The following is a 25,693-nucleotide window of genomic DNA, read 5'->3' on the forward strand; positions in this document are numbered from 1 at the left end:
TAATCCCGGCAGCTCCACTTCCCATCCAGCTCCCTGCTTGTGGCCTGGGAAAGCAGTTGAGGACGGCCCAACGCATTGGGACCCTGCACCCGCGTGGGAGACCCGGAAGAGGTTCCTGGTTCCCGGCATCGGATCGGCGCGTATTGGCCCGTTGCGGCTCACTTGGGGAGTGAATCATCGGATGGAAGATCTTCCTCTCTGTCTCTCCTCCTCTCTGTATATCTGACTTTGTAATAAAAATAAATCTTTAAAAAAAAAAAGGATGATACCACAGAAAGGAATGTATAGCAAGTCAGTTGTTTGCAATTTCTTGCCTTATTCCTTTCCCTGTCTTAAAATCCAGACTCTTCCTTAGAAGAGAGCTCTGTGTCAGCTGAGGTTGCGGAGGCAGACATCCTCTTTTTGGGAAGCAGTTTCTAGGGTGGGTTGGATGCCCAGTCACTGTGAGCCTCTTATTTTTCATTAGGTCTTTGATTGCAAAATTATGCATGTTCGTAAGTTTCAAATGTTGGAACTAATACATGTATTTAAAAATCAAAGTCTAGGTGTGATGGCTCAGTGGCTAAATCCTCACCTTGCATGCGCTGGAATCCCACATGGACCCCGGTTTGTGTCCCGACCACTCCACTTCCCATCCAGCTCCCTGCTTGTGGCCTGGGAAAGCAGCAGAGGATGATCCCAAACCTTTAATTAGATCTCTAAGACTTAGTTCTGTACAGTGCAAGAGAAAGTGAGGCTTCTGTATACTACAGTAATAGCTCAGTTAACTACAGGAACATGGACTTGTTTGTATAGAATTCAAACAGTTCAGTTAGTAAATTGAAATAGTTACATGTTCTGAGTTACAAGTTCTGTTTCGGACATTGCTGAGAAGCACACGGACGCCACCTTGTTGCGTCACTCCTGTGGTGTGCTTACCAGCTGGAACCAGGACGGGGCAGCCTTTGCCTTCACATTGTCCTCTCCTGGAACCCTGTTGGCTAGTTACCTCAAAATTAACAACTTTTTTTGCAGAATAAAAATAGATCTCATTCTATATAATGTCACTGAACTGGACACTTAAATGGTGAAGAAACAGGGTCAGCATTGTGGCATAACAGGTAAGCCACCTCTTCCTGAGACCCTGGAATCCTACAGGAGTGCTAGCTAGTTTGATCCGATCTGCTCTACTTCCAGTTCAGCTTCCTGTTAATGCACCTACGAAATTGGTGGACTATGACCCCAGTTCTTGGGCCCCCTGCCACCTTTGTGGGAGATCAAGATGGAGTTCAGCTCCTGGCTTTGGCTCGGCACAGACCCAACTATTGCAGCCGTTTGGGGAACGGAATCAGCAGATACTCATTCCTTCTCTCGCCCTAGGTCCCCCGTTTTTGTAATCCTGCCTTTCAGATAAGTAAATCTCTTCAAATTTGTTAGAAACGATGACTTACTAGTTAAACTCACTTGGGAGTGTTTGGAGTGATTTTGTTTGAAGCATGTGTTTTATTTTTTTGTTTTGTTTTGTTTTGCTTTGTTTTTTAGGATTTATTTTTATTGGAGTCAGATATACAGAGAGGAGGAGAGACAGGAAGATCTTCCGTCCATTGATTCACTCCCCAAGCAGCCACGACTGCCGGAGCTGATCTGAAGCCCAGGTCTCCCACGCGAGTGCAGTTTCCCAAGATTTTGGGCCATCCTTGACTGTTTTCCCAGGCCACAAGCAGGGAGCTGGATGGGAAGTCGGGCCGCCGGGATGGGATCCTGGCACGTGCAAGGCGAGGACTTTAGCCACTATGCTACCATGCTGGGCCCTAAAGATTTGTTTTTATTGGGAAGGCAGATAAACGGAGAAAGGAACAACAGAAGAAGCTTTTCCGTCGGCTGATCCACTCCCCACGTGGCTGTCATGGCCGGAGCTGGGCTGATCAAAAGCCAGGAGGGTTTGTTGGGGGTCTCACCTGGGTCCTGGGACCCAAGACCATCCTGCTTTCTCAGGCCAGTGGCAGGGAATTGCATTAGAGGTGGAGCATGCTGGGACTGCAGGCAGGGGCTTGGCTTGCTACGCCATGGCACTGACCCCTAGTTTGTTTATATTTATTTGAAGAGCAAATGACAGAACTAGGAGACAAAAAGATCTTCCCTTCACTGGTTGACTCTGCAGAGAGCTGCATCAGCTGGGCTGGGCCAGGCCAAAGCCAGGAGCCTGAGCTCCCTCTGCATCCTCCCACACGGGTCACGGTGCCAGGCGCTGGAGCTGGGCTCTCCACTGCCTTCCCAGGTGCATTAGCAGGCAGCTCGGCTGGAGGAACAGTTTCTGTTAGAGTGACGGAGGGTTTTTTGTTGGGGTGTTTTTTTTGGGGGGGGTGCATTATTAATAAAGAACAAAAATGACTTTCCTAATTTCACTCAAAGGAACATTGGACTTGAAGATTATGGTGCAAACAAGCACTGGAAGCATAATAATAATGTGGGAGGAGCAAAATGCCAGTCGGTGAGCTGGGCATGTGTGCCTGCTGGAGTAGGGATTGGGTGGCTGCAGAGCAGTGTCTTGCGTGGCCACAAGGGTGCTTCCGGGAGGCCTTGGCAAACACACAGGACAGAAAACAAGCAGGAAGCCTGTCACACGGAAGGGTGTTTCTGTGTGCTTTTTAAAAATGTATTTTCAGTGAGGCTTTAGCCACCAGGCTATCGTGCCGGTTCTCTTTTTTTTTTAATTTACATTTTAATATTGCTTAGTTGAGAGGATGTACACCCATGTGGGCCCCTGATTAGGGTGGGGAGGGTTGAGGTATGGAGGAAGGTGGGTAGAATAAATGTTTCCAATTTGTTTTCCTCCTGTATCTGCAGGTATGGGGGGGAGGAGGAGAGGGCCACTTCTTGCTGTCAAACTGCATCAGCTCCTAGGGGTAGGGGATGGTCATCTGACAACCACTCAGCTGGGGGCTGGGCAGTCAGTATCCCCCAACATCTGGAGTGGAGTTCCCTACATATCTTTACATTTTTTTTTTTAAGATTCTTATTTTTATTACAAAGATATACAGAGAGGAGGAGAGACAGAGAGGAAGATCTTCCATCCGATGTTTCACTCCCCAAGTGAGCCGCAACGGGCCGGTGTACGCCGATCTGATGCCGGGAACCAGGAACCTCTTCCAGGTCTCCCATGCGGGTGCAGTGTCCCAATGCGTTGGGCCGTCCTCAACTGCTTTCCCAGGCCATAAGCAGGGAGCTGGATGGGAAGTGGAGCTGCCGGGATTAGAACCGGCGCCCATATGGGATCCCGGGGCGTTCAAGGCGAGGACTTTAGCCGCTAAGCCACGCCGCCAGGCCTCATATCTTTACATTTTTTAAAGAAAAGTACGATAAGCAACTATGCCGGCATACTGGTATAGCTAACAGATTTGGCATTAACCAGACCCAGAGTGCCCTCCAGCTGTTGGCTGCTTTCCTCCCAGCAGGTTAATGCTTGCCTACAACGCACGCCTAAGAGGAGCCCGGCGTGATAACCTAACGGCTGAAGTCCTCACCTTAAACGTGCTGGGATCCCATATGGGCACTGGTTCTAATCCCGGCAGCCAGCCCCGCTTCCCATCCAGCTCCCTGCTTATGGCCTGGGAAAGCAGTGGAGAACGGCCCAAAACCTTGGGACCCTGCACCTGCATGGGAGACCTGGAGTAGGCTTCTGACTCCTGGCTTTGGACTGGCTCAGCTCCAGCCGTTGTGGTCACTTGGGGAGTGAATCATGGAAGGAAGATCTTCCTCTCTGTCTCTTCGCTCTGTATATCTGCCTTTCCAATAAAAATAAATCAATCTTTTTTGTTTGTTTGTTTAAGGAGCCTAGGCAGTGGACTGCAGCTGGGGATCTCTTTGCTTATTCATAGTATTAAGTATCTAGGTACCCCTTATTAAATACTTACTATTCTCAGAAGCATTAGCTTAAATAAGTACTTTATTTTTTTTAAGCCGGGAACCAGGAACCTCCTCCAGGTCTCCCACACGAGTGCAGGGTCCCAATGCATTGGGCCGTCCTCGACTGCTTTCCCAGGCCACAAGCAGGGAGCTGGATGGGAAGTGGAGCTGCCGGGATTAGAACCGGTGCCCATATGGGATCCTGGGGCTTTCAAGGCGAGGACTTTAGCTGCTAGGCCACGCCGCCGGGCCCAATAAGTACTTTATTAAGAGTGCATTTGCAAAGCTTTTCAACTTGTCCCTTCTTTGGGTCCAGAGTAGCTTGAAAAGCGATACCAGACCTTAGTTGAGACTGTGAGCTTCCGTCAAGTTAGTCCTTGAAAAGGGAGGGCCCAGTGGGCTCCTCAGGTCGTGGGTATTATGAGAAATCTTCTCACTGCTGATTGGCCTGGCTAAGCAGAAACCCTTGAGAAGTTGAAAGGAAGCAGTCTTCCGAATGCCTGCTCTCCTTACGCTGACCTCTGCCCCGCACCGCTGGCAGCAGCTTTCCCAACCCATGTGGGTTCCTTGTAGTCCAGCCATAGGCATGGGACTTGGACAGTGAGATAGCTTTGCCTCCAAGGGTGGGTCCTGAGGCCTGGCCCCTTGCCTACACATCCCGGGCGGCAGCCTGTGCCACTCCCCACGAGAGCGTGGGTGCTCCACTACATCTCGCACTGTGGGACAGCAGTGAGACCTATTGTTACCACCCATTAAGAGCAAGGGTAGTTGGAAAGAGGGTGTGGCTTAAGCACCATGCCCACAAGATCCTCTACTTCCTGGTCGCCTCTGGACTCTGCTCTGTTGCTTACTCAGCTCTGCCTTTTGGTGCTTGAGTCTCCATGCATCCTTAGAATGCAAGGACTCTCAGCTCTCTATTCCTACCTAACCAGGAAATTAAATGACAGTCACTGGGCAAAAGGCAAGTAACAATCCAGGCAGTCTGGGTTCAGTCAGCATTGGTGTGCTTAAAGTCACTTTCGGTCGGCATGGCCACCACGGCCAGCCTTGGCTCTCAGGAAGCTGGATGTGAGTGTCGACATGAGCAAGTAATGCTTCTGAAACCCACTTTCCTGATGTTTGCTGAGCCGGCTAAGAGGGCACAGGCTGGTAAGGTTAAGTGTCTTACATGTGGTCTGATCAAAGGCCTGAAAGGTTTTGTGCAGTAGGCTGTTTCCTGGAGCTGCACAGCAAGCCAGCGTTCACACACGTCCAACATTTGGGTAGTGAGTCTCTACTTGACACCAAGTATACAGTGTGGGGTGGGCACTGCGGCAGAGAGGGTGGGGCTTACCACTTAGGACACCCACATTGCCTGCAGGAGTGCCTGACTGGAGTCCTGGCTCCTGTTTTGTTTTGTTTTGTTTTGTTTTGTTTTGTTTTGTTTTGTTTTGTTTTGTTTTGTTTTGTTTTGTTTTAGACTGATTTATTTTTGGAAAGGCAGATATACAGAGAAAAAAATCTGTCCGCTGGTTCATCACCAGGTGGCCACAGTGGAGCTGAGCCAGTCAGGAGCCAGGAGCCTCTTCCAGGTCTCCCACATGGGTGTAGGGTACCAAGGCTTGGGCCATCCTCTACCAGTTTCCAAGGCCACACACAGAGGGAGCTGGATGGGAAGTGGAGCAGCCAGGACACAGGCTGGTGTCCATATGGGATCCCAGTGCATGCGAGGTGAGGAGTTAGCGGCTGAGCCATCACACTGGGCCCCAACTCCTTGCAGCGCAGCTTCGTCGCGGTCTGCCAGGGAAGGCATTGGTTGGAGGATGGCCCAAGTTCTGGAGACCAGGGACTCGCAGGCTCCTGGCTGCTGCCGGCATGGACGGGGCAAACCAGGAGATGCAGGTTCTCTTGCTCCCCCAACCCCTGCCTCAGTTACCCTGCCTTGCTCATCCTGTCACCATGCCTTACAAATAAATCTTTTTCTTTAATATTTTCATGGAGATTATTGAAAAAGAGAAGGTAAACAAATAGCAGCATGTAAAAATGCCAAGTCATGGTTGTTCTGAGGAAAAATAAAGTAGGTCATTAGATAGAAGCAAAGGAGAGAGTGATCACCTGAGAAAGTGACCTGCTGAAGCAAGGACCAAGCTGTTGAGGAAGTTGGAACATTGATCCAGATTGCTGGCCAAGCACTGCAGCCAGGAAAAGCTGTCCTCCCTCCAGCTTTCAGCCCGGCAGAGCTGTTCTGCCTGGCAGGGCTCTCTTCGCTGGGTGTTCCTTCGGGGACCCTCTCTGAGAGTGCCAGAAGAGGCAAGGGGGGCCCAGCATTTGCGGTCTCGGGAGGGGCTGTTTGCATAGCCTTCACACTCACAGTGCTGTCTCTTTGCCTCCTTTAGTTTGAAAGATGACCTCTAGGAAGAAAGTATTGCTGAAGGTGATCATCCTGGGGGATTCTGGGTAAGTTTTCCTCGTGAATTGGAACTGACAGCCTAGCTTGCCTCTGGAGCCACCCTCTGTGCTGCCACTTCTGCCTCCTAGCACCTTCTCCCCTGGTTTTCAGCATGATTGGGGGCGGGCGTGGGGGAGGCGGCAGGTGGTTTCCTGAGCTCACCAAATGAGCATCATTTTCATGGATGTGCTGCCTTTGGCATCCTGCCTTCTAGTCCTGCATTTGTGCCAAAGTGCCTCCTCCTGATTTGTCTTGCCCCACGGAGAGGGCCTTGATTCCAAATCTGCTGCTCACCAGGTTACCCAGCTATGCAGTGGCTGGTAGCGTTTCAGACGTGGGCTCTGACTGAGTCCTGAATGTGGGACTCCCTGGTATTCCAGAGTTCCCTCGCATTCCTTTCCAAAGCCAGCCAGTGAGGTTTCTGGAGTGATTGGCCTGGTAAAAGCACTAGGGAGCCTGTTACACTCCACCTCTGTGCATTATTCAATGTCACCGTTGAATAATGGTGTTTCTGGGCTTGCCTTACCCCAAATGGACCTCATTCCATTACAGATAGTACTTCCTGTCTTTAATAAACCTGGTTTGGGTAGTGGGAGCGGGTCCTTACAGGTCTTTGTGATCTGGTACTTTGTGGGAAGGTCAGTTATTGGCTAGGAGGAAGCTTTTGCATTTTCTTTATGCATTGTCTTTAACCTGCCCTAACCTCATCTTGGAAAAGTCACACATCGTGAGTCTTCCAGAAAAACTTTGAAAGAACACAAGTTGTATACATTCTTCCTGGTGACATGCTGGCGCTTGCCTTGCTTCGGATGTTTAAGCTTTAGGGCAGCTGTTGGCTGGGTAGTGTGTGTGTGTGTGTGTACGCGCTCACAGCCAGTGGCTTCCGCCTGGTATTACTTCATCAAACTGGATCGCAACAACTAAATGGAGAAACGCCCGGTACAGCAGTGGTATTTTTAGAATAGTGAAATGATGTTATTGCTGAAGCTCCTTTTAGAAGGGAGTGCTGGCATCCTTCTGGAAGGGAAAAAATAACTCTGGGTTTTACCAGAACCTACCAAAGGTTGCTTAGCATCAGCCCATGTCAGGCCTGGTGTTTTTGTCACGGGTGGAGGTTGACTCCTCTGACCTGGCCGTAAAGGCAGCTGTCTGTCGGCTGGGCTCCAGTCTCCTCTGTGTGATTCATACTGGGGGCTTTTCTCCAATTTCAGGGTTGGGAAGACATCACTCATGAACCAGTATGTGAACAAGAAATTCAGCAACCAGTACAAAGCCACAATAGGAGCCGACTTTCTGACCAAGGAGGTGATGGTGGATGACAGGCTTGTCACGATGCAGGTGAGCATGCTGCCAGCTGGGCGGCCAGGCTTGGCCAACTCATGGTTAGAGATAGGATTGTGAGACAGAGTAAATGATACTCAGTTGAATTTTGATCTCAGATGAACAATCTTGCATATGCCTCTGCTTCCATCAGGGCCTGTTGTCACATCCACCCCCGGCATGACGTTTCCTGGCGTCAGTGCTCTGCCCGAGTTTTGTACCCCTCCTCACCTGCACATACAATGAGACATCTTCACACTGCAAGTGAAGTTTAAGTCAGTCAAGCTCGAGGAGCTCCTACGTGGCACAGTGGCTTAAGCTGCCACTTGCGGCATGTACCTTACATACTGGAGTTTCTGGTTGGAATCCTGGCTACTCTACACTTCCAGTCCAGCTCTCTGCCACCCAGGAAAGAGCTCTTGGCCCCTGGCTTCAGCCTGGCACAGCCCCTCTAACAGAGGCCATCTTTGTCTTTCCCTCTATTACTTCACAAATATAAATGGATAGATGTAAGTAAAATAGGCAGCCAGTCAATTGCCAAGCTTGAGAGAAAAGGACTTTGCAGCTTACAGGAGCAAAGGGAACTGAAGCAAACGCTAGAGTCAGACTCCTGCCTTGGTGAGTGTTTGCAAGTGGAATAGAATTGATCCATTGTGCAGGGACGGGGAGTGTGCCCAGGGGAGACACGCTGGCGTAAGGGCTCCCTGGCGCACGCGCGCGCGCGCACACACACACACACACACACACACACACAGGATTTGGGTAGGATGTGAAACCAGGCAAGTGGCAAAGCTCTGACTGAAGTGGGGACTGGAACATTTCCTCCTCCTTGTTGGGAAAGGTCAGTCCCGCTAGCCTCGTGGATGGGTTCTAAGTTCAATAATTCGTTAATAAATAAGTGAATCTTAAACAAAGATTCTAAGATGGACACCTTGTCACTCCTGACCAGAACAAGGAGCGTGTCGGTGTTTAGCAGCTCAGGAGGAAATGGTGTTTCACAGTCACATTCACAGTGATTCGAAATATTTAAAAAGGGAATAGAAACTGTAATGGAAAGGACACTATAAAGATGAGAGCTTCAAGAAGTGAAAAACATCATCCATTGAAATAAACAAAATGAACAATTAAACTGAATTAAACAGCGATAGGAGCTGAATTTCTTGAAACTTAAAATCATAAAACAAAAAATAAAATTATGAGAGCAATTAGAGAAAAGGTGGATGATGTAAGGAAGACTCCTCAGCAGCAGCTGATGCTCATGCGGTGTGGGGGACGTGCGTGGCCCCTAGAACACGGAGCCCAGCACACTGCAGAGCAGGCACAGACAGCGTCAAGACAGGGGTTCCTGTTGATAGGTTTGAGTTACTGGGATCAGTGAATTCTAGAGAATGTTGAGTCTGGGACATACAATTATAATGCTGTGTGCTTCATAGTTTGCTAAAAAGTGACATCTGTGTAAAGTGTTCTTATCACAAACATACATAAAATTGCAGGAGGCAGTTTCTTGATAGGGAAAAAGACTAGATAAAAGATAATATTTAGGTCCTGGCACAATGGCTCAGCAGCGGAATCCTTTGCTTTTAAGCTCCGGATCCCATACAGGTGTCAATTTGTGTCCTGGCTGCCCCACCTCCCATCCAGTTACCTGCCTGTGGCTTGGGAAAGCAGTAGAACCTTGAGACCCTGCACTCACGTGGGAGGCTCAGAAGAAACCCATGGCTCCTGGCTCTGGATCAGCTCAGTTGCAGCCATTGGGGTCATTTGGGGAGTGAACCAGCAGATACAAGAGTTCTGTCTCTTTCCTTCTCTCCATAAATTTGCTCCGTCTTCCAACGTAAATTAATAGATTGATTCATTACATAAGAAAGATAATATTTGTCGTAGATTTTTCAGAACTGATGTGGCACCAGTCCACAGTTTTAGGAAGAAGTGCTAGAAATCTATGTGAGTCGTGTATTTTACAAGCGTGCAGCATGGACTAAGGGAGGCAGTAGCCAGAGTGAAGACTTGTGCTCACACTGGGGCTGACCTTTCAGCGGGGCAGGGAGGACAGATTTTGCAGCAGCCGTCCATGTGGTGTTCTATCCCTGCTAAAGACACCTCCCTTCCCAAGCCACCAGGGTTCTTGTGGCCGTTTGAGCAGGTCTGCAGGACCCTCAGGCAGACAGAAGTGACTGTGGGAATCTGAGGGGAAGTGGGCTGTGGGAGTATTACGTACCTGCTTTTATAATGACGACTTTGATATTATGAGTGGGCCACCCTTTGAATACTAAAATCCACTTCAACATAATAGTGGATTTCTGTGTAATTTATGCATCGTCTCCTTTTTAATCTTTTTAACAATATGTCATCTCCTAATTCACTCTCAAATGTATACAGAAGTCAGGGCGGAGCCAGGCTGAGCTAGAACCCTGGAAATCAGTTCAGGTCCCTCGCATAGGTGCAGACACCCAGACATTTGAGCTGTTGCCTTCCAAGGGTGCGCGTTAGCAGGAGGCTGGAAAAGCAGATATTTTAGAGAAAGAGTGATGGAGATGTTCCATCCACTGGTTCACTCCCCAGGTGTTTGCAATGGCCACAGCTGAACCAGTTAGGAGCCAGGAGCCAGAAGTTTCCTTGGGGTCTCCCACATAGGTTCAGGGTCCCAAAGACTTGAGCCATCCTCTGCTGCCTTCTCAGGCCACAAGCAGGGGGCTGGATGGGAAGTGGAGCTGCCGGGATTAGAACCGGCGCCCATATGGGAATGCCCTGCACTTGGACAGATTTACAAAGAGGAGAGAAAAGGAGAAACAAAGATATTTCATCTGCTGGTTCACTCCCCAAATTGCCACAATCGCCAACACTGAGCCAGTCCAAAGCCAGGAGCTTCCTCCAGGTCTCCCACACGGATGCAGGATGCCAAGGCTTTGGGCGGTCCTCTGTTTTCCCAGGCCACGAGCAGGGAGCTGGATGGGAAGCGGGGCTGCCAGGACACAAACTAGCACCCATATGGGATCCCAGCACTTGGAAGGAAATGAGGATTAGCTAATTGGATTCACTGCACTAGGTTCCAAGTAACTCAGTTTTAAGTGTTCTGTAATTTTTTTCTAGGGGCTGATATTGTTGTGTAGCTGTTAAAAGCTATTATCTGGGCCTGTCATGGTCGCCTAGTGACTAAATTCCTCACTATGCATGTACTGGGATCCCATATGGGTGCTGCTTCGTGTCCCAATAGCCCCACTTTCCTTCCAGCTCCCTGAGGCCTGGGAAGGCAGTGGAGGATGGCCCAATGCCATGGGACCCTGACCCTGCACAGGAGATCTGGAATAAGCTCCTGGCTCCTGATTGGCTCATCTGCGACCACTTGGGGAATGAACCAGCAGATGGAAGAGCTGTCTCTCCTCCTCTTTGAATATTTGACTTTCCAATAAAAATAAATAAATCTTTTTAAAAAAATGCTACCAGCCGCCAGCCTGGCATCTCATCTCCTAAGGGCTGGTTTGTGTCCCAGCTGCTCCGTGTCTGATCCAGCCCCCTGCCTGTGGCCTGGGGAAGCAGCAGAATGGCTCAGGTGCTTGGAGCCCTGCCACCCATGTAGGAGGCCCTGAGCTCCTGGATTCGGCCTGCCCCTTTTCTTGCCGGGTCTCTCCTTTCTCTCTGGACTTTTGTACTCCCATGTGGGTGCGGGAACCCAAGGACTTGGGCCATCCTCCACTGTGTTCCCAAGTAACAAGCAAGGAGCTGGATGGGAAGCGGGGCTACCAGGATTAGAACTGGTGGCCATATGGCATCCCAGTGCAAGGCGAAGACTTTAGCTGCTAGGCCACCACACTGGGCCCTCCCTTTAGGAGCCATTGTCTGTCCTTCCTTATTGTGTGACCCAGTTCTTAGTTGCCGCTCTACCTCAGCTCCTTTTGTGAGGGTTGTTGATCTGAAGGCCGACAGCGTGGCACAGTGTGATAAACAGCTGGATGTGATGCAGGCATCTCCTGCTGCAGTGCCGGGTCAGTCCCAGCTGCCCCACTTCGGTCCAGCTCCCAGCTAACAGGCCTTAAATAGCAGCCCGCACCTTTGGGAATGAACCAGTAGATGTTTTCTGAAAGGCAGGGAGCTGGAGAGGCCTGTGTCCGCTGCCTTCACCTGCGCAGGGCTCAGCAGCCAGAGCCAAGCTGAAGGCAGGCACTTCGTCTAGGTCTCCAACAGATGAAACAGGGCCTGGCTGTAAAATACGTTTAACATATCTGTGCACATGACCACCCTGGGATTTGGAGCCAGTGGAGCCTCATCAGGGACACTCGGACAGTTAGGGTTGTTGGTGCTCTCAGTGTGAATTCAGTCACTTCTCCGATGTGGTCTGCAGCCCCATGCACTCCCTGCTTGTGTGTGTGCGTGTACAGCATCTCCTGAGCACTACCCCTTGTCTTCATAGATCTGGGACACAGCAGGGCAGGAGCGGTTCCAGTCTCTCGGCGTGGCCTTCTACCGAGGGGCCGACTGCTGCGTCCTGGTGTTTGACGTCACTGCCCCCAACACATTCAAAACCCTTGACAGCTGGAGAGACGAGTTCCTCATCCAGGCCAGTCCCCGCGATCCCGAGAACTTCCCCTTCGTCGTGCTGGGAAACAAGATCGACCTCGAAAACAGACAAGTGAGTGCTGAAGTGGAGGACCCCGTGCTGGGGCCTGCAGGCTTAAGGGACCAGGCCCCAGTAACCTGGCTTCAAGTCTCCTCCCCGCCCCCCGTAGTTGACAGCTGGGGCCTGTGTCTGCATCTGGAGGCAACAGGTAGAGAGGCAGGGCTGCAGGTAGCCCGCCCGTGGTTGGTTGTGACGAGTGTTGGATCAGCTCATGCACTTCTCGTCTCCCCATCCTACGTTAGTCCTAGGCTGAACATGAACTGCAGGTTGGGGGAAGAATGAGGATGTGTGAGTGCAGAGGCTGGCTGTACACACTGTGGAAGCCAGGGCACGTTCGCATGGCAACAGATGGGGTTAGCAGTACCAGGGAAGGGCAGCAGGCTTGAAAACCAAGCCAACTGGTGTTTCATGCTGGCTTCCTCGAGATCCCAGAAGAGCCGCTCTGTTTTTGGGCTGTCCTGGGTCAGAAGATACAGCCTGGTCTGAGTTGGATTACTTGCCTCCCTAAATAGCGAGGGGTGGCCTGCCCCCGGGTCTTGGGGTCCCTGTAATCTTCACCCCCAGCCAGCTGAGTCTGTGGGGTCCTACCATGGAAGACAGTACTGGCTCTTAGGTGCAATCCTTCCTCTCCCAGGTGGCCACGAAGAGGGCTCAGGCCTGGTGCTACAGCAAAAACAACATTCCCTACTTCGAGACCAGTGCCAAGGAGGCCATCAATGTGGAGCAGGCCTTCCAGACAATTGCACGGAACGCACTTAAACAGGTGGGTTCCAGCCCTGCCCGGGCTTTCCTAATCCATTCTCTCCTGAGCAGTCAATACAAACGGCGTATTTGGAAAGGTGCATCTTACGCTTCTAGAAAGTGCACAGTTCCTGTGAAGAACTTAGAGATGCAGCCAGGCCATTGCCTGAGGCCTCCCTGATTTGTGGTGTTCTCGCTCCCTCTGCTGCTCGGCCGGAGGCCCCCATCGCGCTGCTGCCGGTGGTGTGGGAGGAGAGAAACCCGGGCTCTGCCACCCAGTGCTAGAGCTGTGCCCGGCACCTCTCGGAAGTGGGGGGCTCTGCCGGGAAGCTCTAGTGAGCTTGGGAAGAAAGAAAAGGCAGGACGACCATTCCCACAGCCCCTGATAACTTTAAGATTGACTTTATTTGAAAAGCAGTTACACAAAGATCTTCATCTGCTGCTTCACTCCCTAAGTGGATGTCATAGCCAGGACCCTGAAACCTCATTCAGGCCTCTCCCCTGGTAACGGTGGCCCAAGCATCCGTTCTTTCTGCAGCTGGCACTGCTACAGCAACCACCTGCACGCAGGCTGAGAGGGCATTTCACTGGCAGTTCAGTTCCATTGGGACCATAGGTGGATTAGGGCAGGTTCCCCCAAACACTGGTTGAGATCTTGGGGAACCTGCCTGGCTCGCCTCTGGTCCTGTTGGTGCGCCCCACAGGCAGAGCAGGCACCACATGGGTTGTGGTGGCTGGGCCTGTGTATGGCAGGTAGGGACAGTGGGATTGGTCACTGGGGGTCCTTCAGTGCAGCTTGGCACATGTGTCCAAAGCCAGCAGACTACACTTTTTGGCAAGTGAGGCTGTTGGCTTTATAACTGTGTTGTTAGAAGATTCACACTTAGACACCAGCCCTGGCACTCACCTCGGGTGCTGTGTCAGGTGGCGGAGAGGTTTTGTGCCCCTGCAGCCTGCCACACTGGGGAGCCCCCTTGAAAGGAAAAAAGGCAGACTGGGGCATCCATCCAGAAAGTTGACAGGGAGAAGCGTGGGGACAGGTACGGGACGATGGGCAGCTGGGCCGGGCCGCAGGCCATCCTCACTGAGAAACTGGAAATGCAGCTTGTGGTGCCGTGGGAAGGGCCGCGCACTCCCATGGCTGGCACCCCAGCCCTGGTGTATCCTGTCCCCTCTGGGGGCCTTATGGAGAGCCTGTTCTAGGCTTGTCTTGCTCCCTGCTGCCCCCCTCTGGGCGGCCCCGACCTGAGTCCTCAGCCTCTGCGTCTCTCTGCCAGGAAACGGAGGTGGAGCTGTACAACGAGTTTCCCGAACCCATCAAACTGGACAAGAATGACCGGGCCAAGACTTCGGCGGAGAGCTGCAGCTGCTGAGGCCCTCACGCCCCGAGACACACATAGGCCTTCAGACACGAGCCCCTCTCCTCCCTCAACAAGCCGTCGATTGGTCTCCCATCCAGCTGCCAAAAGAAAGCCCTCCAACACAGTCACGCCCAGCACCTCTCTCTCACACGCAGACCCAGGCAACCAGGCGCCAGCCGTGCCCGGGGCCTGCCCGCCCGCCACAAGGCCCCCTGTGGCAGCAGGCCAGGCGGGCTGCCGGGTGGAGGCCGCACAGAACCTTCTTCTTTGTGTCCGCTGCAGAGAGAGAACTGTTTACAGTTGATCTAATGAGTTATCTGATTTTTTTAACGGTCTTGTGGTCTTTCTGCCCCGCCCCCGGGAAGGCTGGTGCCCCCGCTTCGTTGCAGGCTCACCCCCAGCCTGAGCAGGCTGTTTTGTATGTATCTGTTAATGCTTGTTACTTTTAACTAATCAGATCTTTTTACAGTATCCATTTATTATGTAATGCTTCTTAGAAAAAAATCTTATAGTACATGTTAATATATGCAACCAATTAAAAATGTATAAATTAGTGTAAGAAATCCTTGGATTATGTGTTGAAGTCCTGTAATGCAGGTGGTGTGTAAGTGAAGGGCTGAGCCCTGGCTGGTTCAGTGTGAGCAAGGCGGAATTTGGAAATGCAGCTGGTGGCAGTATTGTGTACAGTAGACACGAGAATTAGGTGCGCCTTTACCAAGGCTGAAGAGCTGGAGCTTTCACCTCTCCGGGGGAAACCTGTCTCGATCTGTTTTGTGTCTTAAGTTTTCCCAAAGGTTGATTTGCCTGACACAGTGGCGTGTGCGGTGGCTAAGCAGCCGTGACTGCGGAAAGGGCTCTTCTTTTTCCCGGTTGTCTCTTTTCCTTTCCTGTTCTGCTCTTCCAACCTGCCCTCTGATCAGCTCCCTAAGCAGGAGGGCAAGGCGAACCCTCACCTGTCCTGGCCACCTTACCTTTGTTCTAGAAGGCGCTCCTTCCAGGGTCGTGCTGTCCTTAGGGGAGCAGGCCTGTGTCCCCCTCCTGGCGCACGCCCCCATGTCACCTGGCTGCAGTTGGAACCCGGGCGGTGGGCCCTGTGTCGCAGCTTGCTGACGGAGCACTTCCCCTCCCACCGTCTGCATTCTAGCGTGTGGGCTGAGTTCTTCTGTAAAGAGATGAACGTGACGCCAATAAAATTTAACTACAACAACAATCTGCCTTTGCCCTTTTTTCTCCTGCCAGACCCTTGGCTCTGTCAGGACCTTGTGGCTAGCCAGAACAGCGGAGCCCGGAAACCCATGGGGCAGAGGGGGGCCGTCTCGTGGACAGCCAGCCAGGAAGCGGGCTAGGGGTGACTCAAGTACCAACAGCAAGAAACGGGGACCCTGAATAAAGCAAGCATCGCCCCTGTAGGTGGGACTAACCCAGCACTGGTGGATGGGGGAATGTACCAGGGCTCCACTGACTGACGCGCCTCCTGCACGTGCTTTGCGGGCGCTGGTGCGTGAGCCTGCTGCCACTGCGCATCCTCTTCCCTGTGTGTGGCCTAGCAATGGTAGACGATGGCCCAAGTCCGGGACCCTGCACCCAAGGGAGACTTGGAAGAAGCTCCTGACTTCAGCTCCGCCCCAGCCAGTGCAGCCATTTGGGGGGTAAGCCAGAGGGTGGAAGACCTCTGTCTCTCCTTCAGTAGTAACTCTACCTTTGAAGTAAAAGTCAGTAAATCTTCCTTTAAAAAAAAAAAAAAAAAAGGCAGACAAGGCTCTTCCATGTTGTGGTTTACTTCCTTGAAGACCTTCACTAGCCAGAAGGCTAAAGCCTGCCGCCAAACACCCAACCCTTGGGCCCGGCGGCGTGGCCTAGCGGCTAAAGGCCTCGCCTTGAAAGCGCTGGGATCCATAAGGGCGCCGGTTCTAATCCCGGCAGCTCCACTTCCCATCCAGCTCCTTGCTTGTGGCCTGGGAAAGCTGGGAAAGCTGTCGGATGGCCTGCGCCCACATGGGCGCCTGTTCTAATCCCGGCAGCTCCAGCTCCCAGCCTGTGGCCTCGGAGAGCGATGGAGGATGAGCTAAGGCTTTAGGACCCTGTACCCGCTATGGGAGATCTTTACACACATACACACATACACACATACACACATACACACATACACACATACACACATACACACATACACACATACACACATACACACATACACACATACACACATACACACATACACACATACACACATACACACATACACACATACACACATACACACATACACACATACATACACACATACAGTGGCCCGGTGGGTCCTTGCGGATCGGCGCACACCAGCCGTTGCGGCTCACTTGGGGAGTCAGTCTGTTTCTCCTCCTCGCTGTATATCTGACTGCCAGAGTTTGGAGCTCGGGAAGAAAGACACTGACACTTGGTGCGTTCTTGCTATATGCTTTTTTCTCCAAAAGAAGCTGTCCTTTTTATTTACTTAGACACATCACTAGCCTCTGCATACACAGCATACACAGATGTCCAATTAATTTTTACTTCATGGTCAACCAGGTGCTCTTAAAAGTATTTTCACAACTTATCTATCACATAATGGGAAGGATACATCAAAAGTTTCAAACATTAAATCCCCCTACAACTGCAAACCCTACAACCCATAAACAATTAAACAATAATCAAAAGTATATCTCTGTGATATTAGTAGAATTGCCTCTAGTTAAAAAATTATAAAAATGGCTAAAACAGCTGCATTTTCTATGCTGTAAAAGAACCTTTAAGGTCACAGTAACTATATTTTTTTTGCCATAGCAGTTTCCACTCATACTCCCATCAATTCTGTTAGTCTGTAAAATTCTATTAAGCCATTTCCCAGAAGGCATGCTATATGTCTGGGCCAGATTTCAGGACAATGGGTAGGCACACAACAAGGTGTCCAGAAATGGCATGGGTTTAATTGCACTCCTGTGCGCAGTTAAAGGCCCACTCACCAAGACATTATCAGTAACATTAACTCTCAAGCTCATATTACTTGCCAAAGCCATCTCACAGGGGCAAACAATGCCTCAATAGACTACAGGATTCTTAGTGGGGTGCTTGAGTGTTCATACAAAAGGGTGGTGAGACTGCATCAAGGTGGTCAGAGAGAAATCCGCCGGGCCCTGCCAAACAGCTGGAAGCTCCCCTGGGCCCTGCCAAACAGCTGGAAGCTCCCCAGGCCCTGCCAAGCAGGGAGCTGTTCTCTTCACACCTTCGTGCCATCCACACCTACTGCACAGTCCCCTGCATCTGACTTTGTAATAAAACAAATAAATCTTTTTTATTTTTCATTTATTCATTTATACATTGTATTACGTGACACAATTTCATAGGTACTGGGATTCCCTTACCCCAAACCCTCCCCCCATGGTGGATTCCTCCATCTTGATGCATAACCACAGCTTAAGTTCCGTTGGGATTCCCTCATTGCAAGCATATACCTTACATAGAGTCCAGCATCCTATTGTCCAGCAGTGTCATCCTGATCAATCAGAAGCCCCAACATACCATCCCACCATGCAGACTCCAAGCCTGGCACCTGGGCACACTATGGGTGCCCTTAGCTGTTGCCTGCCTCTGTCTGAAAACTGAATTGGCTGCTGCCAATATGCCACATATTTCTGCATCTTTCACAGGAGAGGATTGGAACCTACACAAACCGAAGAACTGTGGCCTCCCTCGGGCTTGGGGGCTGCCTGTGCACACCTACAGGAGCCACCAGCTCAGGTGTGCACTCTCGCGCTGGGGACCCCGGGATGGGGTGTCCACATCTGTGCGCAGGACTACTGCCCCCTGACCGCATGACACTAGGATAGACCTCCCACTGTTCTGTGCCCTCATCCTAAAATCAATGACCATCTTAACACAAGCTGGCCTTAAGGTACAGGTGACCTCAAACGTAACCTTTTCAAGTGACCTCCTGACCACAGACATCATTTTGCCTTGATTTTTAACTTTGGTCTGACGCCTCTGATCTTCACCCCCATTTTGTCACTGGGAATCATTCCTAAATAATGATTCCTGCTGAAATGGCCTGTGACCTGACCCTTACCACCAGGACTTGAAGTTGCCTTTTTAAAAAAAATTTTTTTGGGGGGGAAGTCAGATATACAGAGAGGAGAGACAGAAAGATCTTCCAACCATTGATTCACTCCCAAAGCGGCTGTAATGGCCAGAGCTGCACCGATTGAGCCAGGAGCCTCTTCCGGGTCTCTGGTGAGTACAGGGTCCCAAGGCTCGGGCCGTCCTTGACTGCTTTCCCAGACAGTAAAAGCAGGGCCCTGGATGGGAAGTGGGGCCACTGGGATTAGAACCAGCACCCATGTGGGATCCCGGTAAGTGCAAGGCGAGGACTCCAGCTGTTAGGCTACCACACCAGACCCTGAACCTACATCTTGTTCCTGACTGAATTTCAGAGGTGGCATTTGGTGCAGTGGTTGAAGTCACCACCTGGGGGCGCTCATATCCCGTAGCAGCCTGCTTCCTGTCCCGGCCCTTCAATGCTTCCCATCCAGTTTTCTGTTCACTTGTTCCCTGGGAGGCAGCGAGTAACAGCTCAAGGACTTGGGTCCCTGCCAACCTGGAGCAGGCATCTCTCGCCACCCTCATACTCGACCTCCCAACCCCAATACTCTGCCTGTCAAGCAAATGGAAATACTGGTTTTTCTTATTATTTCATAAAGAACTTCATCTAGACCACGATCTTCCAGCGCACACTGAATGACCCCAAAGAGGCCCTCCTGCTGACTGACCACGGCTCCTCCGTTTTAAATTTCCTTGCCTTACATGTTAGTTTTGGCAAGAATCTGATTTGAATTTCAGTGTAGCCTCAAAATTGACTTTAATTCCAACTCTCACCACGGATGGTTTTCGTGGCGTTTCATCTTTCACCGACCCTGCCCAGCGTCCTGGCTGGGTCATGCCCTAGGTCTACAGCTGCCCTGAAACTGCTCCAGCTGCCAGAGCCTGCCAGGAGCCTGTGCCCTGGCACTCCCTCCTCCCTCATGCCAACCATGCACCTGCTCTCCGCCATGGCGCCCACCGGCCTTTTGCCCAGCTCGACCTCCAGCTGCCCTTGAAGTGGCATCGCCGCTGGCTTGAGTGCCATGCTGATGACCCACTCTGGCCTTCCACTTCACCTTGACCCTACTCTTAGCCATCCTCGGGCACCGACTGTTACCCGTTCAACCCACCTGTTCTTCAACCCACCCAACACCAAAAGGATCTTGACCTTAAAAAGATGGCCCTTTGCCCTTGTTTTGTTTAAGATTTATCTATGTTTGGGCCTGGCGCGGTGGCCTAGCAGCTAAAGTCCTCACCTTGAACGTGCCAAATCCCATATGGCCGCCGGTTCTAATCCCAGCAGCCCCATTTCCCAGCTCCCTGCCTGTGGCCTGGGAAAGCAGTCGAGGACGGCCCAAAGCCTTGGGACCCTGCACCCGCGTGGGAGACCTGGAAGAGCTCCTGGCTCCTGGCTTCGGATCAGCGCAGCACTGGCCGTTGCGGTCACTTGGGGAGTTAATCATTGGATGAAAGGTCTGTCTCTTCTTCTGTGTATCTGACTTTGCAATAATAAATAAATCTTTATTAAAAAAAGATCTGTGTTTATTGGAGAGGCAGATATTTTAGAGAGAGGACCCATTAGGAGCCAGGAGCCAGAAATTTCTTGGGGTCTCCCACATAGGTTCAGGGTCTCAAGGACTTAAGCCATCCTCTGCTGCCTTCCCAGGGCATAAGCAGGGAGCTGGATGGGAAGTGGAGCAGCTGGGACTTGAACCGGTGCCCATATGGGATGCAGGTGCCACAGGCAGAAGATTAGCCTGTTATGCCACCATGCTGGCCCCTGCCCTCACTCTTAACTTTCGCTGTAACTTATGACCATGGACCTCAACTTGCATTATCTGCTGTGACTGACCCTTCTAGAATTTCTGTACCATGTGCTAAACACAGCACCTTTCAGACCCACTTTGTTTCCTGGACTCCTGGGATGGGGCCCTGTGCTCACCAGGACTGTTGTAACACACACTGGCTGCCCCGGTACAACAGCACTTGCCAGGAGAGCAGGCCAGGGAAGGGAAACCCACAGCAGGCCTCTGCTCCCGGCGTCTGCTGGGGTCCTGCCCTTGGCGTCCATGTCCCAATCTCCAGTCACGACATTGGTCAAGACGTCACCTTACCTGTTCTGTGTCGTCAGCCACCCTGTCCCCAGCCATAGTCACAGGCCAGGGTGCAGGCGCTGGGATTCCATCGCAGCCTTGGAGGGGGTTCCATGACCTGGCCCCAGCTCCCTGTCACGCCCCCTCTGCCTGCCCCTTCTTCTGTGGCAGGGTCCCCTCCTGTGCCTGTGGGAATTGCAGCAGGGTGAGGCACAGCCTCTGCAGGGAGCAAACAGGCCTGGAGGATGAAGTCAGCTGCCGGCCAGGAGAAAGCTCTCGTCTCCTGGGCCTCACAGGGTGTCAGTCACTGAGAGCCTGGGGGCGCCCAGGTTACCTTTTAAAATGCCACAAAGTGGGCCCGACATGTCTCTATTGGCCAATCCTCAACTTGCAAGCACAAGGGTCCCAAATGGGCATTGGTTCATGTCCTGGCTGCTCTACTTCCCGTTCAGCTCTTGCTCGTGTGCTGAGGGGTGCGGGGCCCTGCCGCCTGCCGTGTCTGCAGTGGCAGCTCCTGCCTGTGCTGTTGGACCCACTGTCTTTCCACGCACACAAGGCCCAGCTTTCTGGTGCCGGAGTCCTGGCACAGTAGGTTGAGCCACCACTCGTGACACTGGCATCTCAGAGTGCCAGTGACACTGCTGGCCATTAGCTTCTTCTGATGCACCTGGGACTGCAGAAGGTGCCAAGTCCTTGGGCCCCTGCCACCCGCGGGGGAGGCAGGATGGAGTTCCTGGCTCTGGCCTTCAGCCCAGCCTGGACTTCAGGGTCACAGCTAATTCAGGAGGGAACTACTGCATGGAAGATTCTCTGTCACCCTGCCTTTCAAAAAATAACTGTGAATTTTTTTTAATTTTTAATTTCTTTTTTAATTGCAAAGTCAGACATACAGAAAGGAGGAGAGAAAGAGAGGAAGATCTTCCACTAGCTGACTCACTAAGTGGCCGCAACGGCTGGAGCTGCGCCGATCCAAAGGCAGGAGCTTAGAGCCTCTTCTGGGTCTCCCATGCAGGTGCAGGGTCCCAAGGCCCTGGGCCATCCTCGACTGCTTTCCCAGGCCCCAGAAAAACGGATGGGAAGCGGGGCTGCTGGGATTAGAACCAGTGCAGTATGGGATCCCGGTGTGTCCAAGGTGAGGACTTCAGCTGCTGAACCATGGCGCTGGGCCCCTACTTTTTTTTTTTTTTAAGATTTTATTTTATTTTTTATTGCAAAGTCAGATATACAGAGAGAGGAGGAGAGACAGAGAGGAAGATCTTCCGTTTGATGATTCACACCCCAAGTGAGCTGCAACGGCTGCTGCTGTGCCGATCCGATTGCCAGGAACCAGGAACCTCTTCCGGGTCTCCCACGCGGGTGCAGGGTCCCAAAGCATTGGGCCGTCCTCGACTGCTTTCCCAGGCCACAAGCAGGGAGCTGGATGGGAAGTGGAGCTGCAGGGATTAGAACCAGCGCATATATGGGATCCCTGGGCGTTCAAGGTGAGGACTTTAGCCGCTAGGCCACGCCCTTTTTATTATTATTTAGTGGAAGGGCATTGTTATGGAGAGAGGGAGGCACAGAAAGCAAGCTCTTCCACCTGCTGGTTCACTCCTGAAGGGCTATGATAACCCGAGCAGGGTCATTCCAAAGCCAGGGGCTTCTTCCAGGTTTCCATGTGGCCCCTGCACCCACGTGGGAGATCCAACAGAGCCCACGGGCTCCCAGCTTTGGATCAGGCCACTTCTGGAAATCTGACAATTTGGACATTTGAGGGGCGTGAACTAGCAGATAGAAGATCTCTCCCGATCTCTTTCTTTCTCTCTCCCTCCCTCCTTTTCTCCTTCTTCATAACTCTTTCAAATAAAAATAAATCCTTTAAAAAAAAAAAAAGAAAAAAAAATTAAAGGGGCCAGGTGCCATCACAATGGCTCATCTGGCTGGTCATACCCCTTCAAGCACCAGCGTCCCATAAGGGCGCCGATTCTAATCCCAGCTGCCACACTTCCCATCCAGCTCCCTGCCTGTGGCCTGGGAAAGCAGTGGAGGACGGCCCAAAGCCTTAGGACTCTGCACCCGCATGGGAGACCTGGAAGATTCCTGGTTCCTGATTTTACATTGGCTCAGCTCTGGCCATTGCAGCCACTTTGGGAAGTGAACCAGCAGATGGAAGATCTTTCTGTCTCTTCCTTCTCTCTGTAAATCTGCCTTTCCAATAAAAATAAATAAATCTGGGCTTGGCAGTGTGGCCTAGTGGCTAAGGTCCTCGCCTTGATCCCATGTGGCCGCTGGTTCTAGTCCCGGCAGCTCCACTTCCTCTCTATCTCTCCTCCTCTCAGTATGTCTGACTTTATAATAAAAATAAAATAAATCTAAAAAAAAAAATAATAAATAAATAAATAAATAAATGTGAAAAAAAAAAGGAACTGAAAACCTTTGTCCCACCCACCTTCCTCCTCCCACCCTCATCAGAGGCTCACATCCTTCTCAACTATGTGAGCAATATGAAAAATAAAATTTAAAAACCAAAAAATGAAATAAAGCATTTGGTAAAATACAACATCCTTTCATGCTAAGAACCTTAAGGAAACTGGATGTAAGAGGATCCTGCCGCCCAGTCACGGAGGAAGCCAGGCCGTCCCTGGTGGCAGAAGACAGGATCCCACTCACTGGGGCCCCTCCGAGGGTGCCGAGCTTTCAGTGGACCCAATGAACACACAAACCTCAGGGCCTTTGTACACACAAACAAGTCCATGGCTGAGAAAGAACTCACATGGTCAGCGCCACGCATAACAGTGGCAAAGAAACCGTTTAAACACCTTGGAATACATTTAACCAAGCATGTGATAGCATGGATTGCTGAGTATTAGAAAACATTCAAGAAACAGAAGAACCAAAACATGCATAAAGGTTTCCTGATGTGAACTGGTACAATTAATAACCTCAAGGGCCTGGCGTAGTAGGCTTGTGACTAAAGTCCTCACTTTACACGCACCAGGATCACGTATGGGCACTGGTTCGTATCCCGACTGCTCCACTTCCCGTCGAGCTCCCTGCCTGTGGCCTGGGAGGGCGGTCGAGGACAGCCCAAAGGCTTGGGACCCTGCACCCGCGTGGGAGACCTGGAGGAGGTTCCTGGCTCCTGGCTTTGGATCAGCTCAGCAATAGCCATTGCAGCCACTTTCAGGGTGAACCAACTGATAGAAGATCTTTCTGTCTCTACTCCTCTCTGTAAATCTGCCTTTTCAATCAAAATAAATGAATCTTAAAAATTAATATCCTTGGGCCCGGCGGCGTGGCCTAGAAGCTAAGGTCCTCGCCTTGAAGGCCCCGGGATCCCATGTGGGCGCTGGTTCTAATCCCGGCAGCTCCACTTCCCATCCAGCTCCCTGCTTGTGGCCTGGGAAGGCAGTCGAGGACGGCCCAATGCATTGGGACCCTGCACCCGCGTGGGAGACCCGGAAGAGGTTCCTGGTTCCTGGCTTCGGATCGGCGAGCATCGGCCCGTTGCGGCTCACTTGGGGAGTAAATCATCAAACGGAAAATCTTCCTCTCTGTCTCTCCTCCTCTCTCTGTATATCTGGCTGTAATAAAATGAATAAATCTTTAAAAAAAATTAATATCCTCAAAATGTCCATACTATCACAAGCAAATTATAGATTCATTGGGATCCCAATCAAAACACCGACAACAGAACCAGTGTTGTGGCACAGCAAGCTCAGCCTATAGCTGCGGCACTGGCATCGCATATGGGCTCCAGTTCAAGGCCCAGCTGTTCCACTTCCACTCCAGCCACCTGCCGACATTCCTGGGAAAACAGTGGAAGAGATAGCCGAAGTCCTCGGGAGACTTAGAAGCTCCTGGCTCGCAGCCTCGGACCAGCTCAGCTCTAGTCACTGCAGCCATTGTGAAGTGAACCTGTGGTTGCGCGATCTCTCTCTCTCCGGCTCCTTATCACTCTAATTTTGCCTTTCAAGTAAGAAACCAAAATTAAATAAAATAGATGAATGAATACCTGGGGCTCGAGCTGTGGCTCAACAGGCTAATCCGCCACCTGCAGCATCCACACTTTTTTTTTAAAAGCTTTTTTTTTTTTTTTTTTTTTGAAAATCAGATGTACAGAGAGGAGGAGAGACAGAGAGAAAGATCCTATGTCCGTTGATTCACTCACTCCCCAAGCGGCTGCAACGGCCAGAGCTGAGCCGATCCAAAGCCAGGAGCTCAGAGCCTCTTCTGGGTCTCCCACGCGTGTACAGGATCCCAAGACCCTGGGCTGTCCTCAACTGCTTTCCCAGGCCGCAAGAAGGGAGCTGGATGGGAAGTGGAGCAGCTGGGACATGAACTGGCACCCAAACGGGATTCTAGGGCATGCAAGGTGAGGACTTTGCCACTAGGCTACCACGCCGGGCCCTGTTTTGGGTTTTTTTTGGTTTTTTTTTTGTTTGTTTGTTTTTTATGGTCACCAGTTCACATCACAACAGCTCCACTTCCAGTCACGCTCCCTGCTTATGATCTGGGAAAGCAGCAGCGGGTGACCCAAGTCCTCCGGCCCATGTCCCCACATGGGAGGCCTGATTGAGACCCTTTAACTCCTGGCTTGAAATTGTCTCAGCTCTAGTCACTGTGTCGATTTGGGGAGTGAATCAGCAAACTGAAGATCCCTGTCTCCCCTCTTCTCTGTAAAATCTAACTTTTAAATAAAAATGAGAAAAAAAACTTTCAAAAAATACCTACAGCATTTTTCTCAGATCTAGAAATATCACAGGAGACACCCAGCTCAGCTAACGCCACATTAAACAAGAGCAGATCCGGAGGCGCCACAATACAGACTCCGAGACATGCTACTGTGGCTGCCACTGCGGCGTAGCAGGTCAAACCCCCACCTGAAGCACTGGCATCCCCATATGGTCGCCAGTTCAAGTCCCAACCATTCCACTTCTGATTCAGCTCCGTTAACGGCCTGGGAAGGCAGAAGTGGATGACCCAAGTGCTTGGGCCCTACACCCATGTGGGGAGACCCAGAAAAAGCTCCTGACCCGTGACGTTGGCTCGGCATAACTTGGATGGCTGCAGCCATTTGAGGAGTGGACCAGTAGATGGAGGACGTCTGTCTTGCCCTCTCTGTGTGTAAGTCAGGTATATAGACAGGAGGAGAGTCAGAGAGGAAGATCTTCCT

General features: G+C 51.3%; 1 protein-coding gene across 1 annotated transcript in view; it reads left to right on the top strand.

Annotated features, from left to right (window-relative positions):
• RAB7A (RAB7A, member RAS oncogene family) overlaps window positions 1-14,913 on the top strand; it is a 38,432-nt gene extending 23,519 nt beyond the window's left edge. The window contains exons 2-6 of the mRNA XM_004581341.2: window positions 6,261-6,321; window positions 7,525-7,651; window positions 12,042-12,260; window positions 12,883-13,011; window positions 14,267-14,913. Of these exons, the coding sequence (XP_004581398.1) occupies window positions 6,269-6,321; window positions 7,525-7,651; window positions 12,042-12,260; window positions 12,883-13,011; window positions 14,267-14,362 (624 nt within the window). The 5' untranslated portion in view covers window positions 6,261-6,268 and the 3' untranslated portion in view covers window positions 14,363-14,913. The remainder of the gene's footprint in view (window positions 1-6,260; window positions 6,322-7,524; window positions 7,652-12,041; window positions 12,261-12,882; window positions 13,012-14,266) is intronic.
• Window positions 14,914-25,693: the final 10,780 nt, after the last annotated feature.

Source organism: Ochotona princeps, chromosome 21 (genome assembly GCF_030435755.1).
Source record: "Ochotona princeps isolate mOchPri1 chromosome 21, mOchPri1.hap1, whole genome shotgun sequence".
Classification (NCBI taxonomy): domain Eukaryota; kingdom Metazoa; phylum Chordata; class Mammalia; order Lagomorpha; family Ochotonidae; genus Ochotona; species Ochotona princeps.